Source organism: Phodopus roborovskii, unplaced genomic scaffold (genome assembly GCF_943737965.1).
Source record: "Phodopus roborovskii unplaced genomic scaffold, PHOROB, whole genome shotgun sequence".
Lineage (NCBI taxonomy): Eukaryota > Metazoa > Chordata > Mammalia > Rodentia > Cricetidae > Phodopus > Phodopus roborovskii.
The window spans coordinates 12,437,941-12,454,326 of record NW_026126525.1 but is presented as its reverse complement, the minus strand read 5'-3'; the positions used below and the strand labels follow the sequence as shown (position 1 = coordinate 12,454,326).

The window sequence follows — 16,386 nt, the reverse complement described above, 5'->3', positions numbered from 1 at the left end:
CATCAAACAGAAGAATTTGAAGATCTTTAAATTTAGTGAATCATTGCCTCTGTAAGTAAGGATCATTAACCAAATTCTTTGGATGCTTCACAAACACAAAATACTATCTAAATAAAAGCAAACGAGGCAGTACATTGAGCTCCATAGAGACAGCGCCGGGGCAAGCGCGAGCCGGACGGGCACTGGGTGACCCTGTGCCTCGCCGATGAAAATCAACTGAATATGGGCAAAGGTGATCCTAAAAAGCCGAGAGGCAAAATGTCCTCATACGCATTCTTTGTGCAATCTTGCTGGGAGGAACACAAGAAGAAGCATCCGGAAGCTTCTGTCAACTTCTCAGAGTTCTCCAAGAAATGCTCAGAAAGATGGAAGGCCATGTCTGCTAAGGAAAAGGGGAAATTTGAAGACATGGCAAAGGCGGACAAGGCTCGTTATAAAAGAGAAATGAAAACCTGCATCCCCCTCAAAGGGCAGACCAAAAAAAAGTTCAAGGACCCCAATGCACCCAAGAGGGCTCCTTTGGCCTACTTGTTGTGTTCTGAGTATCGCCCAAAAATCAAAGGAGAACACCCAGGCTTGTCCATTGGTGATGTTGCAAAGAAACTGGGAGAGATGTGGAACAACACTGCTGCAGATGACAAGCAGCCCTATGAAAAGAAGGCTGCCAAGCTGAAGGAGAAATATGAAAAGGATATTGCTGCTTACAGAGCTAAAGGGAAACCCGATGCAGCACAAAAGGGGGTGGTCAAGGCAGAAAAGAGCAAGAAAAAGAAGGAAGAGGAAGATGCTGAGGAGGATGAAGAGGATGAGAAAGAGGCGGAAGAAAAGGAAGACAAAGAAGATAATGATGATGAATAAGTTGGTTCTAGCACATTTTTGTTTGCTTTTTTGTTTTTTGTTTGTTTTTTTTTCTATAAAGCATTTAACCCCCCTGTACACAACTCACTCCTTTTAAAGAAAAAAACATTGAAATGTAAGGCTGTGTAAGATTTGTTTTTAAACTGTACAGTGTCTTTTTTTGTATAGTTAGCACACTACCGAATGTGTCTTTAGATAGCCCTGTCCTGGTGGTATTTTCAATAGCCACTAACTTTTCCTGGTACAGTCTTGTCGTTGTAAATTGGCATGGAAATTTAAAGCAGGTTATATATGGGGACGGTAGATTTTTTGGTTTTCATTTTTTTGTTTTGGGTTTTTTTTTTCCATCTTCAGTTGTCTCTGATGAAGCTTATACAACGATAATTGTTCTGTTAACTGAATACCACTCTGTAATTGCAAAAAAAAAAAAATGCAGCTGTTTTGACATTCTGAATGCTTCTAAGTAAATACAATTTTTATTATGAAATAAATAAATAAAAGCAAATGATACCCAAATGACAAATGAGAAAAACAGTGTGTGTGTGTGTGGTGTGTGTGTGTGTGTTCCTTAAGATGAATTTATTAAAACTCATGGGCTCTACTTTGATGTATGAGATCAGAGGAAACATTTTTACTTATTGTGAGTTACTTTCATCTGGTGAGTAAGGGTGCAGTGGTGATTTTATTTGGGGATGGTGGATCCTCTGCTGACTGCTTCTGTTCTCCTGAACAATCAATGTGGTCCCATATAATGGCTGCTGGTAGCCCAAGGCAGATGTACTGTCTGACCTGATAATTATGTGGCTTTAGACTCTATACAAACAAGTGACAAATTACTAAGTTAAGGCCAACATGATGTAGAATTCATTTCTTGTGGAAAGGCTATATAGACAAAAGTTTGTGTGTTCATATTTCAGTGGCTGTGACTACAAAAGGGTTTGCCCCTTGAGGTTGGGTGAACTACATTGGTGGCATCCAGTTCTTACTCCAAAAGGTGCTTTGATGGGAGATGCATTCTGTAAATATGTTTCTCTTATTGGCTAATGAATAATGCACTATTGCACTATTGGCAAATAGGAAGGCAAGATAGGCAGGACTAGGAGACAAGGAGGTAATAAAGAGGAGTCAAGATGTAGGCTGTGAGAGGAATAAGAGGTTCGGACTCTCTTCCTCTCCCCAGCAAGACCACATGGAAACACTTAAATTAATAGAAATGAGTTAACAGCTAAGACAAAGCTAGCCAATAAGAAGCGCCAGCCATTGGCCAACAGCTTTATAACTAGTAGAGTGTTTGTGCGACCAGGCTGGTGGGAAACTGCTCATACCCAGTGCTTCTTTGTTGGTTGAGGAAAAGAGAATTTGGGAAGAAGAGAAGTCTTATTGAGCAAAACACTTCCCACTGAGCCTGTGGCCTGAGTTCAAACCAGGACATATATACTGGAAAGATGGAATTGACTTGTTCTTATGTGCACTGTGACACACACATATGTACACACACAAAAGCAATGTAATTTTAAAAATTATAAGGAAAACACACTGAGCTGTGATGGCATACACCTTTAATGCCAGCTCTATGGAGGCAGAAGCAGACAGATCTCTGTGAGTTAGAGGCCACCCTGGTCCTCAGAATGAGTTCCAGGATAGCCAGGGCTATACAGAGAAACTTTATTATATACATACATACATACATACATACATACATACATATATATATATATATCCCTCCTACTTTTAAGGTATTGATGCTTGTTTTCTTTTGGGGGTCATCCTTTCCAAGGAACAGCATTTAGTGAAAGTTGGACTCACATTCATGAGACTGTTAATGGATGGGGAGATGAATGTTAAGAGCAGGTTTTCCTTCCAGCTTGGTCCCACAGCCGCACCAGCCCCAAATAACCCACAGAGACACTGTATTAGATATAAAGCTGTTGGACAGTTACTAGTATTTCTTATTGGTTAGCTCTATCTTCAATATCAACCCATTTCTATCAATCTAAGTATTTCCACGTGGTCTTATCTTACCAGAGAGAGGGTCCGGACTGCTTCTCTCTCTGTCCTACATTTTGAATCTCCTCCTACCTCCTCCTCGAAACTTCCTTGCCTCTTAGTCCCACCTATCTTGCTTTCCTATTGGACAACAGTGACTTATTCATTAACCAATATGAGAAACATATTTACAGATAGATAGATAGATAGATAGATAGATAGATAGATGGAGAGGATTCTTTTTTGACATTCTGTAGGGATTGCTAAAGAAACAGTTATTTGGTTTCTCTCTGCTACACTGACTCTGGAGACCTGATATTTAACTTCTCCTTGGGTTTGAGTCACATCTTTCAAAAGAATTCATCTTCTTGCTTGAATTAACTAGAATTGGTTGCTGTGGTTTGAGACATGAGAACCTAACAAAAGATTTTAAATTTTCTGATCAAATAATCACCCAATATGAAAATTCTAAAATACAATTAAGTGATTTCTTTTACAGTTTTAATAGTTGAACAATTCTGTCAAATAGACAACTCTGAAATCAGATGAGTTGAGTTTAAAGCCACATTAAATGCCAAAGAAATGCCCAATTCACTTCAATTGCTTTGCATAGGACTAGAGGCATTGCTAGTAATGGTTAATGATCTCCAATCTGTATGTATTCTATTTACTGGTAGCTATGAGTTCATGTATTCAAGTAGGAAAGTAGATATGAAAGGTTTCCCAAACTTATTATTTCTACAGAATGTCATAGATCAATAAACTGGACCAACAGAAATCTGGAAGTCCTATTCTCTGTCCCTCAATGACATATCTTGCCATCAGTTAGCAATCCTGGTAGTTTTACGCTCAAGAGTATCTTGGGTTCCTTTTCATTTCTCTCCCAACAGTCATTCCTCTATGGAAACTCTACCAACCTGTTCAGAACTGTCACCTTTCAAACATGTAAAAAGATATATCAAGAGATTTGTCTTTTTAAAAACATTACTATGTTTCTTCCTGACCACATTTATTCCTCATTTACCAACCTGAAGGAGAAAGAACAAGAGAACAATACATCAGAGAAAATCCTGAAAATGTCTGACAACCTTCCAGGTCTTTGTTTGTAAAGACCTAATCCCTAAAGCCCAAAGATTAGGGTGCAGATAAAGTATCTATGCCAGAATCATGAGATGAATATAATTTCCCAGAAACAAGGAAATTCCTGAGGTTAAGAGAATAGGTTGAATAATAAACAGAGACAGTCTGCATATGGGATCTACTTCCTAGGCATAGTTCCTAGAATAGTTGAAACCCATTTAGTAAGCGATTTTAACACCCCAATCATTGCAGACAGACACTGGAAAACAATGGCCAATTTTCTGTGCTAATCAGGGATTGAGATGGAGCAGATGACTCAACACTTACATAGTTTCATTTACACTCAAAAATTTAGCATCATACAAGATCGTGGAACTACAGATTTAGAAAAGAGAAGGAAAGAAGGAAGGAAGGAAGGAAGGAAGGAAGGATAGATTAGATAGATAGATAGATAGATAGATAGATAGATAGATAGATAACAGTGACTATTAAAATTTTCTGCAAGCCTAAGAAGCTGGGAAGCATAAATTAGATATGAGTTCGAACAGGTAAAGGAAATAGTAGAAAAGGAAGAAAAATAGGAAATATAGAGGGCACACAATTCCTTAAATGTAGAATTTCTAGAAACCCACCTGCTGCTACAAACTGTCCTTTAAACATTGGAAACTACTATACTTTGTTCATAAATATACACTCTGTTCTAAAGAAAGCAAAGTCACAAGGGTCCAAAAAAAAAAGGGAGGAACTATAATTTCAGGGTCAGCAGCTATTAAAGCTGTAAATGCGCTAGGTTTAATGGCCACTTGGAAGATAAGAGATAAAAACTTGGCCTGTGTGAACTGGAGTAATGGATTTGGATTTCTTGTCTAACACTAAGGCCTATACATTAAGAGATTTTAAACGAAAAGGTACGTATAAAGATATAAATATACTTGAGGCAAGAGATGAGACACAACATAACTATAAACATCTCAACTCAGCTCCTTGTGAAAAACAAAATATATTGGCTGTAACAAAATTTCCTAGACTGAGCAATGGCCAATGCATGAAAGGTGGTTTAAGAGTTCATGGTTTGGAAGGCTAAACATTCTGGCATAGACAGCCCTATTTGTGCAGCACCCTTGTCTGAGTCGCATCAGGAGATGGCATCACATGGAACCTCATGCTTGAGAAAGAGATCGACACAGCAAGATCCCAAGTCAGCACACATGACCCCAAATGGGAAAGACTCAGGCTTGCTCTGTCATAATGACTCAGTCTCATGGAATTCTAATCTTATCTCAGAGTTACCCCACCACAGCAGTGGCCTAGCCATCCCCCGCCAGACCCCACCATGCAATCTTTTTTATAACTTGAACACCACTACACTAACAGGCAAGCCTTCAACACCTGAACCAGGGCAGGAAAACTACATCAAAATCCCAGAGGAGCACAAACCGAAAAAAACAGACTTCCTCACAAATCAGAGCCCGAGCCCTAACTCCACAATAATCTGGAGTTGGAATTCGTTAGTACCTACTTTAGAAAACCCAGGCTGGTCATTGTAGTTACAGGTTTGAACAATTTTAAGCAGAATCTAATGTAAGTTCCCTTAGAACACAGGTTGATAATCTATGGTAATTTATGCAAATTTGTCACATAAATTCTGTGATCTCAGAACCAAAGCACTTTTCATGACACATGAAAATGATATGAAATTCAGATTTCTGTCTTGAATTAAAGTTTTATTGAAATATCCACTCATTTATGCATCTATGACTGACTTTGCCCTATAACTATAGTATCAATGTGACAGAAAATACATACTTCTCACCACTTCTGGGTATACTACATATCACAGCGGTAAAGTCACAGCTTGAAAACATTTTCAGTGTCACTTTTACTGCTACATTACACTTGGTTCAGAAATATAGGTCACTGATTTTATTAAGTATTTTATGGTAAATGTTGGGAAGTGTGGATTTAAAGAATGCTTGTACAAAAATACAATAGTGGTTCAGGGAAGACGTAGTTGCTTTTTTCATGAATACTTGGTTTTCCTAGGAAGAAAGTGTTATAAACTATGATTATTCAGACCCATGGATCTGTGAGACCCTTTGCCATGAACTTAGTTTGTCATGCCAGAAAAAACACTTGGCAGTATGTGCAGCACTGAGAGGACTCAGTATTTCAGTGGGAAATTAAAACTTGAAGGGACAAGTATCCTTTACCAATAGGTTCATCACTTCATAATACGTATTTTCTGATGGTGTGGATTACAATTTTACAAACACTTCATACTTGTCAAATGTGGTGTTTTTGATACTGTATATAAAATGTTTTAAATTTTTGGATACTCTGTAAAACTAAGTGAGCCAATGTTTTTCAAGTGGCCAAAGCTTAATATTATACATAATAAAAGCTTGTGTAGATGAAAAACATGTTCCAAGTATAGAACAGTCCAATGAATTTTAATGTGTCACAATATGAAAATTGCATTAACAAGTTTTCAGATTCCACACTGTAACTGGCTTTTAAGAAACCATGCCTTGTTGAAAATGGATGCAGTATAAAGGAAGAAAATCTGAAGTTCCCTTAAGGGGTTTGAAGATGCTGTTCTTACATAAATATTGCAGGTTTCGTATAAGTCTCAGCCATACAGAGTGTCCTGAGATTACAACGATTGAGAAATTCCCCTACAAACTGTGTGTATATGTTGGCTTACAGGGCCAAACAGCACTGCCAGTGGGCTTGGGTAGCAATGAATCTAATTTGTCTAAGCACTGTAATGATGTTTTGTCACAATTTTACTATCGATTGTACTTCTTTTTCTTCTTCTTCTCCTTCTTCATCATCATCAGTTTTATCCTATTCAAGCAGCATTTGCTGAAATTCTTTGTCTAGACTCAGTCATGACACTTTCCATGCACTTACAACCATCTGAAATACATTCTGCATGTGAGAAACTGAGAGCTTAAAGTTTAAAGACTTTCCTTTGGCCATGCATCCTTCAATCTCGTTCACACCCACTCCTCAGCTGTTCTATGGAGGCACTCACTGACCATGATGGCACCTGCTAACCAATTAAAATGGCCTACATGTATAAAAGTATAAAATCTGCAATAGGATGAAAAGAATATGAACTAGCTCAACATATTCATGTTATATACCTGTTGTTAGGATAACTAAGACATTTTAGATTGTGTAAAATAAATTCTAGTTGTTTCTTTTTGTTTCTTTTCCTTTTTGGAAATGCAATGTGGGCTGAAGATCAGTGGTGTCATGGGTGCCAGCGTATGCAAGGCCCTGGGTTCCAGGCCCAGCTCTAAAATGAGACAGAGACAGAGAGGGGGTAGAGGGAGGGAGGAAGGAAGGGAGAGAGAGAGACAGAGATGAGACAGAGACAGAGGAGAGTGAGGGAGGGAGGAAGATGGAGAGAAGAGGGAGGGAGAGGGAGAGAGGAAGAGAGGGAGAGAACAGAGAGAGAGAATATTAAATGAAGTCACTCAAAAAATTTAAGTTGCGCATGCGGCCTGGCCAGTGTTTAATTTTTACATGAGTCTAAGGGTATTAACTCAATTAATACTTAACTAGTTTGAATAAGTGTGTGCCTAGCCTACAAGAAGCCAGCTTCTTCCTTCTTGAGATATTTAAAGAGTTTTAATCCTTAATTAAAAATTACTGACACGTGGTTTATTGTTCGCAGAGTGATTCTGCAGCTTCAAACGCTGCAGTTTAAATCAGGTAAACAACCATGCTTCATCCTGCCCTTCCCAAATGGCCCAGTTCAAGTACTTCTCTCTCCTCTAAGTTCAAAATTTCTACTTCTACAGTCCGAGTAATCGCTTTAAATATATTTTGTCATTAAATGTCAAAGAACTGTGGTTCAAGAGAGAAAAGCAAAGCTATAGGGATAAGTTTGCGATTCAGCTTGTGGGGATGAAGTAAAGCAAAAATAAAATACAGCAAAGTCTTAAAGCTGTTGCATCCCTGCCTTGGAATGACAGCAAGCATGGGAAGGGGCTATGGTAAGAGGCAGTAGAGCCGTCCATGCTGTTCATTTGCAGCAGTAACAATTACAGCTCTCAGAGCTCCCTTCACACAGCTGTGAGTTTTAAGAACAGTTGCAGTAGGTAGCAATGTGTTCTCACTGCCCAGTGGTTCCCCAAGTGTCTTCATATATACTCCAAAGTTTCTTCTCTAGACTCTAGATATTTACTGGCCCTTAGATTGTGGCAAACCTTTATAATCTATTATCTGTTCTCTGCTTGGCATGAGGTTTAGAGGAAACTCGCATGAGGCTTTCCCATACTGTGCTTTGAGAGCACGTAACTGTTGGTTTCTCTGTGAGAGAGGAAGGTGACAAAGAATGACTCATATCTTGGGGCTTACCCATACATGACTTAGATGACAGATGAGAATTTGGATTTGAAGCTGTTGCTCAAGAGCTCAAGACTCTTGGATCTGTTAGGGGTAAAGGTATTTTACGTGGGAGAGAAAGTAAGTTTTGGGGGCCAGAAGATGCATTTGTGCACTAAATGAGTGCTCCACATGCATTTCAAACTCATATGTTGACACTTTGACTGCCAGTGTGACTTCTAATATCTAAAGGTAGCATTTTTAAGGAGGTAATTAAGAATAAATTAGGCTAAAGTGGTAGAACCCCAATCCTGTAGGACTGTTGCCCTTATAAGGAAACAAAACCCATGAATATGTACCACAGATAAAAGGTCATATGAGGCCATATCCAGAAGGCAGGCATTGTCAAACCCAGGGAAGTAAAAAAAAATTGTCATAAATCAACTCTGCTTAAAAATTGTCATAAATCAACTGCATGCTGCAATCACCCTCTGTAACTTTGAAAACTAAAAGTCTATGGACCTGGTGGTGCAGGTCTGTAACCTCAGCTACTTGTAAGCCTAAAGCAGGAGGGTGACAAGTTCAAGGCCACCATGGGCTACAGAGCAAGTTTAAGCCCAGCCTGAGCAACTTGGCAAAGCCTCCTCTTAAAATAGAGAGTGAAGCTGAGAACGAGGTCTCAGCTGGAAAGTGCCAGTTTCCAGTGAGATCCCACTTTCCTACAAAACCTTCTCAAGTTCCAGCTCAGCCCTCATCCTCTTCCGCCAGCTATTGGCCAGAGGTGAGTCTGGGCCCAATCGGGGCTGCCTGTCCCCTACAACCTCTTTTCCCTCCTCCCCCGCCTGAACTCCCTGGGTTGGCCCCTGATCCTGCTGCTCCTGTCTCCTGTCCCCATCAAGAGCACCCTTGGAGCTCTGATACACCCCCACCCATCCCCACTGCCAGCCTACCCCCCCTACCCTGTGCCCTACCCCACCCACGGTCCTGCTGCTCTGGTTGAGCACTGGGACAGAGGATGGAGACAACAGTCCACCCTACTTTGGAGCAACTCTGAACAAAGGAGACCTAACTATCCTCACAGGACCACTCACCACCTGCTTGGTCTCTGACTCTGCCTCCAGTCCTCTGCTGGAATCCCAGGCCCCTCCCAGAGATCCCCCTATCTCTGCAGGCCCACTCTGAGTTCCTGCAGTTATTGGCCAGAGCTATTGGCCAGAGCTATTAGCCAGAGCTATTGGCCACAGGACCACTGTGAGTACCTGCTTATGGATCCTCATCCTTGACCCCATCCCTAGATCTCTGTCTGCGGAGAAACCTCCTAGAGAGCTTGGACCACACAGAGCTACAGATATTGAATCTCAGACCCACATAAGCCCATCGGGGAAGTACCATAGGGAGAGGGGTGATACACCACCAACACCTACTGGAAGAAGCTATGGGAAGAAGGCAATACAAGAGAACACCTAACAACAGAAAGACAAACATGACACCACCAGAATCTAGGGAATCTACACCAACTAGAATGGAACACAACAACAAAGCAGAGGAAGCAGAAGGGTACGACTTAAAAATTACCATCATAAAAATGATAGAGGCCCTCAAAGAAGATGTGAGAAAACACCTTAAAGAAATGGAGGAAAAAAACAAACAAAAAAGTGGAAGAAATGAACAAATTCCTTAAGGAAAGTACAGAAAGCCAAGAAAAAACAATTAACCAGGTGAAGGAAACGGTTCAAGACTTGAAAACTGAAATTGAGAAAATAAAGGCAACACAAACAGAAGGAATGCTGGAAATTGAAAAGCTGGGCAAAAAATCGGCAACGACGGACACAAGCATAACCAATAGAATTCAAGAGATGGCAGAGAGAATCTCAGGTGCAGAAGATAAACTAGAAGAAATAGATTCATCGATCAAAGATATCATAAATCCAACAAATCCCTAACACAAAACATCCAGGAAATGTGGGACACCATGAAAAGGCCAAACCTAAGAATAATAGGCATAGACGAAGGTAAGGAAGCCCAGCTCAAAGGTGCCGAAAACATATTCAACAAAATCATCGAGGAAAACTTCCCAAATCTGAAGAAGGACATGCCCATGAAAGTACAAGAAGCATACCGAACCCCAAATAGGCTGGACCAAAGAAAAAAGACCCCTCGACATATAATAATCAAAACACCTAGCATACAGAATAAAGAAAGAATATTAAGAGCAGTGAAGGAAAAAGGACAGGTAACATATAAAGGCAGACCTATCAAAATTACACCTGACTTCTCCATGGAAACCCTCAAGGCCAGAAGGTCTTGGATAGATGTTCTAAAAGTATTAAGAGAACACGGATGCCAGCCTAGGCTACTATATCCAGCAAAACTCTCAATCAATATAGATGGAGAGAACAAGATATTTAATGACAAAACCAGATTTTCCCAATATGCATCTACAAATCCAGCCCTACAGAAAGTATTGGAAGGAAAACTCCAACCCAAGGAAGGTAACTACGGCCACAAAAATGTAGGCAACAGATAATCCAACTACACCAGAAACCAAGGGTGAAGCAGAACTAATATATTCACAATACCACTGCCAACAACAAACCTAAATCAAACAAGCATCAACAATCAATGGTCCTTACTCACCCTCAATATTAATGGTCTTAACTCACCTATAAAAAGACACAGGCTAACAGAATGGATACGAAGACAGAATCCATCCTTCTGCTGCATACAAGAAACACATCTAATCTTCAAAGATAGACATTACCTCAGGGTAAAGGGTTGGGAAAAGATTTTCCAATCAAATGGAAATAAGAAGCAAGCAGGTGTAGCTATCCTAATATCCAACAAGTTAGACTTCAAACCAAAATTAGTCAAAAGAGATGAAGATGGTCATTTCATATTCATCTCAGGAGAAATCCATCAACACCAGTCTTAGTTCTGAACATCTATGCCCCTAATACAAAGGCACCCACATTTGTAAAAGAAACACTACTAAAACTCAAAGCTCATATAAAACCTCACACACTTACAGTGGGAGACTTCAATACATCACTCTCAACACTCGACAGGACCACAAATCAGAAACTCAACAAAAAAACAAAAGAATTAACAGAAGTTATGTCTCAACTGGGATTAACAGACATCTATAGAACATTCCATCCAAAGACAAAAGAATATACCTTCTTCTCTGCTCCACATGGAACCTTCTCTAAAATCGACCACATACTAGGTGACATAACAAACCTCAACAGATACAAGAGAATAGGAATAGTCCCCTGTATCTTATTGGACCACCATGCTTTAAAATTGGAATTCAACAACAACACAAATAGCAGAAAACCTGCAAACTCATGGAAACTGAACAATGTGCAATTGCACCACTCCTGGGTCAAAGAAGAAATAAAGAAAGAAATTAAAAACTTTCTAATATTCAACAAGAATGAGGATACAACATACCCAAACTTATGGGACACCTTGAAAGCAGTGCTACGAGGGAAATTCATTGCACTAAGTGCCCATATGAAGAAAACAGAGGATAGTCACATAAGAGATTTAACAGCCCAACTGAAAATCTTAGAACAGAGAGAAGCGAATTCACCCCGCAGGAGTAGATGCCAGGAAATAATCAACTTGAGGGCTGAAATCAACAAAATAGAAACCAGGAAAACAATACAAAAAATCAATGCAACAAAGAGTTGGTTTTTTGAGAAAATCAACAAGATAGACAAACCTTTATCCAAATTAACGAAAAAGCAGAGACAGAACATGCAAATTAACAAAATCAGAAACGAAATGGGGAACATAACAACAGACACAGAGGAAATCCAGACAATTTTCAGGTCATACTTTGAAAATCTGTATTCCACAAAAATTGAAAATTCAAAGGAAATGCACAAGTTTCTGGATAACTATCACTTACCAAAATTAAATCAAGAACAGACAAACAACTTAAATAGACCTATAACCTGCAATGAAATAGAAGCAGTCATCGAAAGCCTTCCAACCAAAAATAGTCCAGGGCCAGATGGATTCAGCGCACAATTCTACCAGACATTCAAGGAAGAACTAATACCACTACTCCTCAAACTGTTCCACAAGATAGAAACAGAAGGTTCATTACCAAACTCTTTTTATGAGGCCACAATAACTTTGGTACCCAAACCTCACAAAGACACAACTAAGAAAGAAAACTACAGACCAATATCCCTGATGAACATCGATGCAAAAATACTCAATAAAATATTGGCAAACCGAATTCAAGAATACATCAGAGATATCATCCACCATGACCAAGTAGGCTTCATACCTGGAATGCAGGGATGGTTTAACATACGAAAATCTATCAACGTGATCCACCATATAAACAAACTGAAAAAGAAAAACCATATGATTATCTCCCTAGATGCGGAAAAAGCCTTTGACAAAATTCAACACCCTTTCATGATAAAGGTATTGGAGAGGTCAGGGATAACAGGAACATACCTAAACATAATAAGAGCAATATACAGCAAACCAACTGCCAACATCAAACTGAATGGAGAGAAACTTAAGCCAATTCCTCTAAAATCAGGAACAAGACAAGGCTGTCCTCTTTCTCCATATCTCTTCAATATCGTACTAGAAGTTCTAGCTAATGCTGTAAGACAACAAAAGGAGATCAAGGGGATCCAAATTGGAAAGGAAGAAGTCAAACTGTCTCTATTTGCAGATGATATGATAGTTTACATAAGTGACCCAATAAACTCTACCAGGGAACTCCTACAGCTGATAAACACCTTCAGCAAACTAGCAGGATACAAGATAAACTCAAAAAAATCAGTAGCCCTACTTTTTTCAGACGACAAAGAGGCAGAGAAAGAAATCAGAGAAACATCACCCTTTACAATAGTCACAAGCAACATAAAGTATCTTGGTGTAATGCTTACCAAACAAGTAAAAGACCTATATAATAAGAACTTTGTGACTCTAAGAAAGAAATTAAAGAAGATACCAGAAAATGGAAAGATCTCCCATGCTCTTGGTTAGGTAGGATTAACATAGTAAAAATGGCAATCCTACCAAAAGCAATCTACAGATTCAATGTAATCACCATTAAAATCCCACTACAATTCTTCACCGACCTAGAAAGGATTATAATCAACTTTATATAGAAAAACAAAAGACCCAGGATAGCCAAAACAACCCTATACAATAAAAGAACTTCAGGAGGCATCACCATTCCTGACTTTAAGCTCTACTACAAAGCTATAGTTCTGAAAACAGCCCGGTATTGGCATAAAAATAGATAGATAGACCAATGGAATCTAATTGAAAATCCTGATATTAATACACGCACCTATGAACACCTGATTTTCGACAAAACAGCTAAAATTATACAATGGGGGCAAGGACAGCATCTTCAACAAATGGTGCTGGCACAATTGGATGAGGGTGTGTAGAAGACTGCAGATAGACCCATGTCTGTCGCCATGCACAAAACTCAAGTCCAAATGGATCAAAGACCTTAACATCAATCCAGCCACATTGAACCTCTTAGAAGAGAAAGTAGGAGGTACCCTTGAACAAATTGGTATAAGAGACTGCTTCATGAACATAACTCCAGGGGCACAGACACTGAAAGAAACAATTAATAAATGGGACCTTTTCAAACTTAGAAGCTTCTGTAAGGCAAAGGACACAGTCGACAAGACCAAACAGCAGCCCACAGACTGGGAAAAGATTTTCACCAACCCTATATCCAACAAAGGGCTGATCTCCAAAATACACAAAGAACTCAAGAAACTAGTCAACAAAACACCAAATAACCCTATTAAAAAATGGGGTACAGAACTGAAGAAAGAATTCTCAATGGAGGGAATCAAAAAGGCTGAAAGACACTTAAGAAAATGCTCCACATCCTTAGCTATCAGGGAAATGCAAATCAAAACAACTTTGAGATACCATCTTATCCCTGCCAGAATGGCGAAAATTAGAAACACCAGTGATGACTTATGTTGGAGAGGATGTGGAGAAAGTGGAACACTCCTCCACTGCTGGTGGGAGTGCAAACTCATACAGCCATTTTGGAGATCAGTATGGCAGTTCCTCAGGAAAATGGGAATTAGTTTACCACAGGACCCGGCAATCCCCCTCTTAGGCATATACCCAAAGGATTCCCATCCATGCAACAAAGACATCTGTTCAACTATGTTCATAGCAGCACTATTTGTAATAGCAAGAACCTGGAAGCAACCTAGATGCCCCTCAATTGAAGAATGGTTAATGGTTAATGAAGATGTGGCATATCTACCCAATGGAATACTACTCTGCAGAAAAAAATAATGGTATCTTGAAATTCGCAGGCAAGTGGATGGCACTTGAAGAAACCATCCTGAATGAGGTAACCCAGGCACAAAAAGAAGAACTCAGTATGTAGTCACTCATATATGGATTTTAGACCTAGATCAAATGATCACCAGCCTATAATTCACATCACCAGATGAACTAGGATACAAGGTGTATTCTAAGAGATTCATATAAAGTCCCTCACAGAACTGGGAAGGGACAAGTCCCCCAGAGCTCAGGTGAAGTGGGGGAAGACAGTGAATGGAGAGAGAAGTAGGAGAAAATGAGGGGGAGGAAAGGAAAACCTGTGCGACCAGGAAGATTGAGCCTGGTTAGGAATAGGAGATAGGAAAGAGAGAGAGAGAGAGAGAGAGAGAGAGAGAGAGAGAGACAGAGACAGAGACAGAGACAGAGACAGAGACAGAGACAGAGACAGAGACAGAGAGAGAGAACATAAAAGAGGGAGCCAATATTGGTTTGAAGATAAAATTGAACACAAAGAAAGGTCAAGAGAACTACAAGACTGCTCCCAACTAACAATCTCATCTTCCATGGAAAGGCTATCATAAATGCCCTTCCCGGAGAGTGAGATCAACAACTAACTTTTCCATGGAGCCCTCAACTAATGCCTGTTGAAAATAGGAGCAAACATACATAAACACTGAGTCGAACTAGAACCCAGAAGCAGATGGAGAGGACAAGGCCATGCAGCAGAAGCACATAGAGACAGCTTACCTGAACAAGGAGGAGCTAACGGGCCCCCTAGACTGATAGCTGGGAAGCCAGCATGGGACTGACTCAGGCCCCCTGAATATGGGTCTCAGCCAGAAGGACTGAGCAGTCTAAGGGACCTCAGACAGTGGAGCCAGGATGTATCCCTGGTGCACAAAAGGACTTTGCGAACATATCCCCCGTGGAGGGATAACTGCCTTAACCTAGAGACAGGAGAGAAGCCCTAGTCCCTACTTCACAGGGCCTGTCAGATCTACATGACCCCAACTGGATGGCATTCCCATACACATGGAATTGGGGTGGGGGGATGGGAGGGGAGGGTGTTTAGAGTGCATGTGAGAGGGCAGAGAGGACAAAAGAGATGAAAGGAGAAAGGGAGGGTTGGGGGAGGGAGGGAGGGAGCGTGAGGGAACTGGGATCGACATGTAAAACAATAAATTAAATTAAAAAAATGCTTTGACTCCAAAATTTAAGTTGAAGGACAAGTTACTGGGGAAAAGGATTTTTATTTTATTTCCACAGACAATGAAAAGATGTGGATTCCTTCCAGACTAATGTGGTTTGATCACGCCAGACCGCCTGAAACAGAGTACAAGCTGATCCTACATTCAAAACAGCTGGACAAAACAGCCTTGCAGACTACAGCTAGGATATCTGAATCTTCTTCGAATCCCCCCAAGACAGCGCCCCTTGCCAGCAGGAAGTAGCTTGGAAAGAACGACGCCCAAATTCCCAAATATTGTGTATAAATGTTTGTTTTCATTTAATTGGACTTTGTTATATAAAATTAAATAAAATAAAATAGAGAGTGAAAAGATAGCTGTGAATGTAGCTCAGTGGAAGAGAAATTGCCTATAATGCGTGCGGCCCTATGTTCAATATTTAATGCTCTGACACTGGTGTAACAGACTCCAAGACCTTAGCACAACTGACACCATCTTAGAGGTTCCATTGTGACCTTAGAACCTAGCACAGAGGCCCCAACACCTGCCAAGACCTAATTTATGGAATACCTAGTCCATAACTCCAGGATCTGGGAATGTCCCTAAATGGGCTAACTTTGCTTTTTGG

General features: G+C 40.1%; 1 protein-coding gene across 1 annotated transcript; it reads left to right on the top strand.

Moving 5' to 3' along the window:
• Positions 1-222: 222 nt before the first annotated feature.
• LOC127232126 (high mobility group protein B1-like) lies at positions 223-858 on the top strand. Its single transcript, XM_051198102.1, has one exon. The coding sequence runs from the start codon at positions 223-225 to the stop codon at positions 856-858; it is 636 nt and encodes a 211-aa protein (XP_051054059.1).
• The last annotated feature ends 15,528 nt before the right edge of the window (positions 859-16,386 follow it).

Bases quoted from the DNA above. Each gene is read 5' to 3' on its own strand.
- LOC127232126 (XM_051198102.1), top strand. From the start codon at position 223: ATGGGCAAAGGTGATCCTAAAAAGCCGAGAGGCAAAATGTCCTCATAC.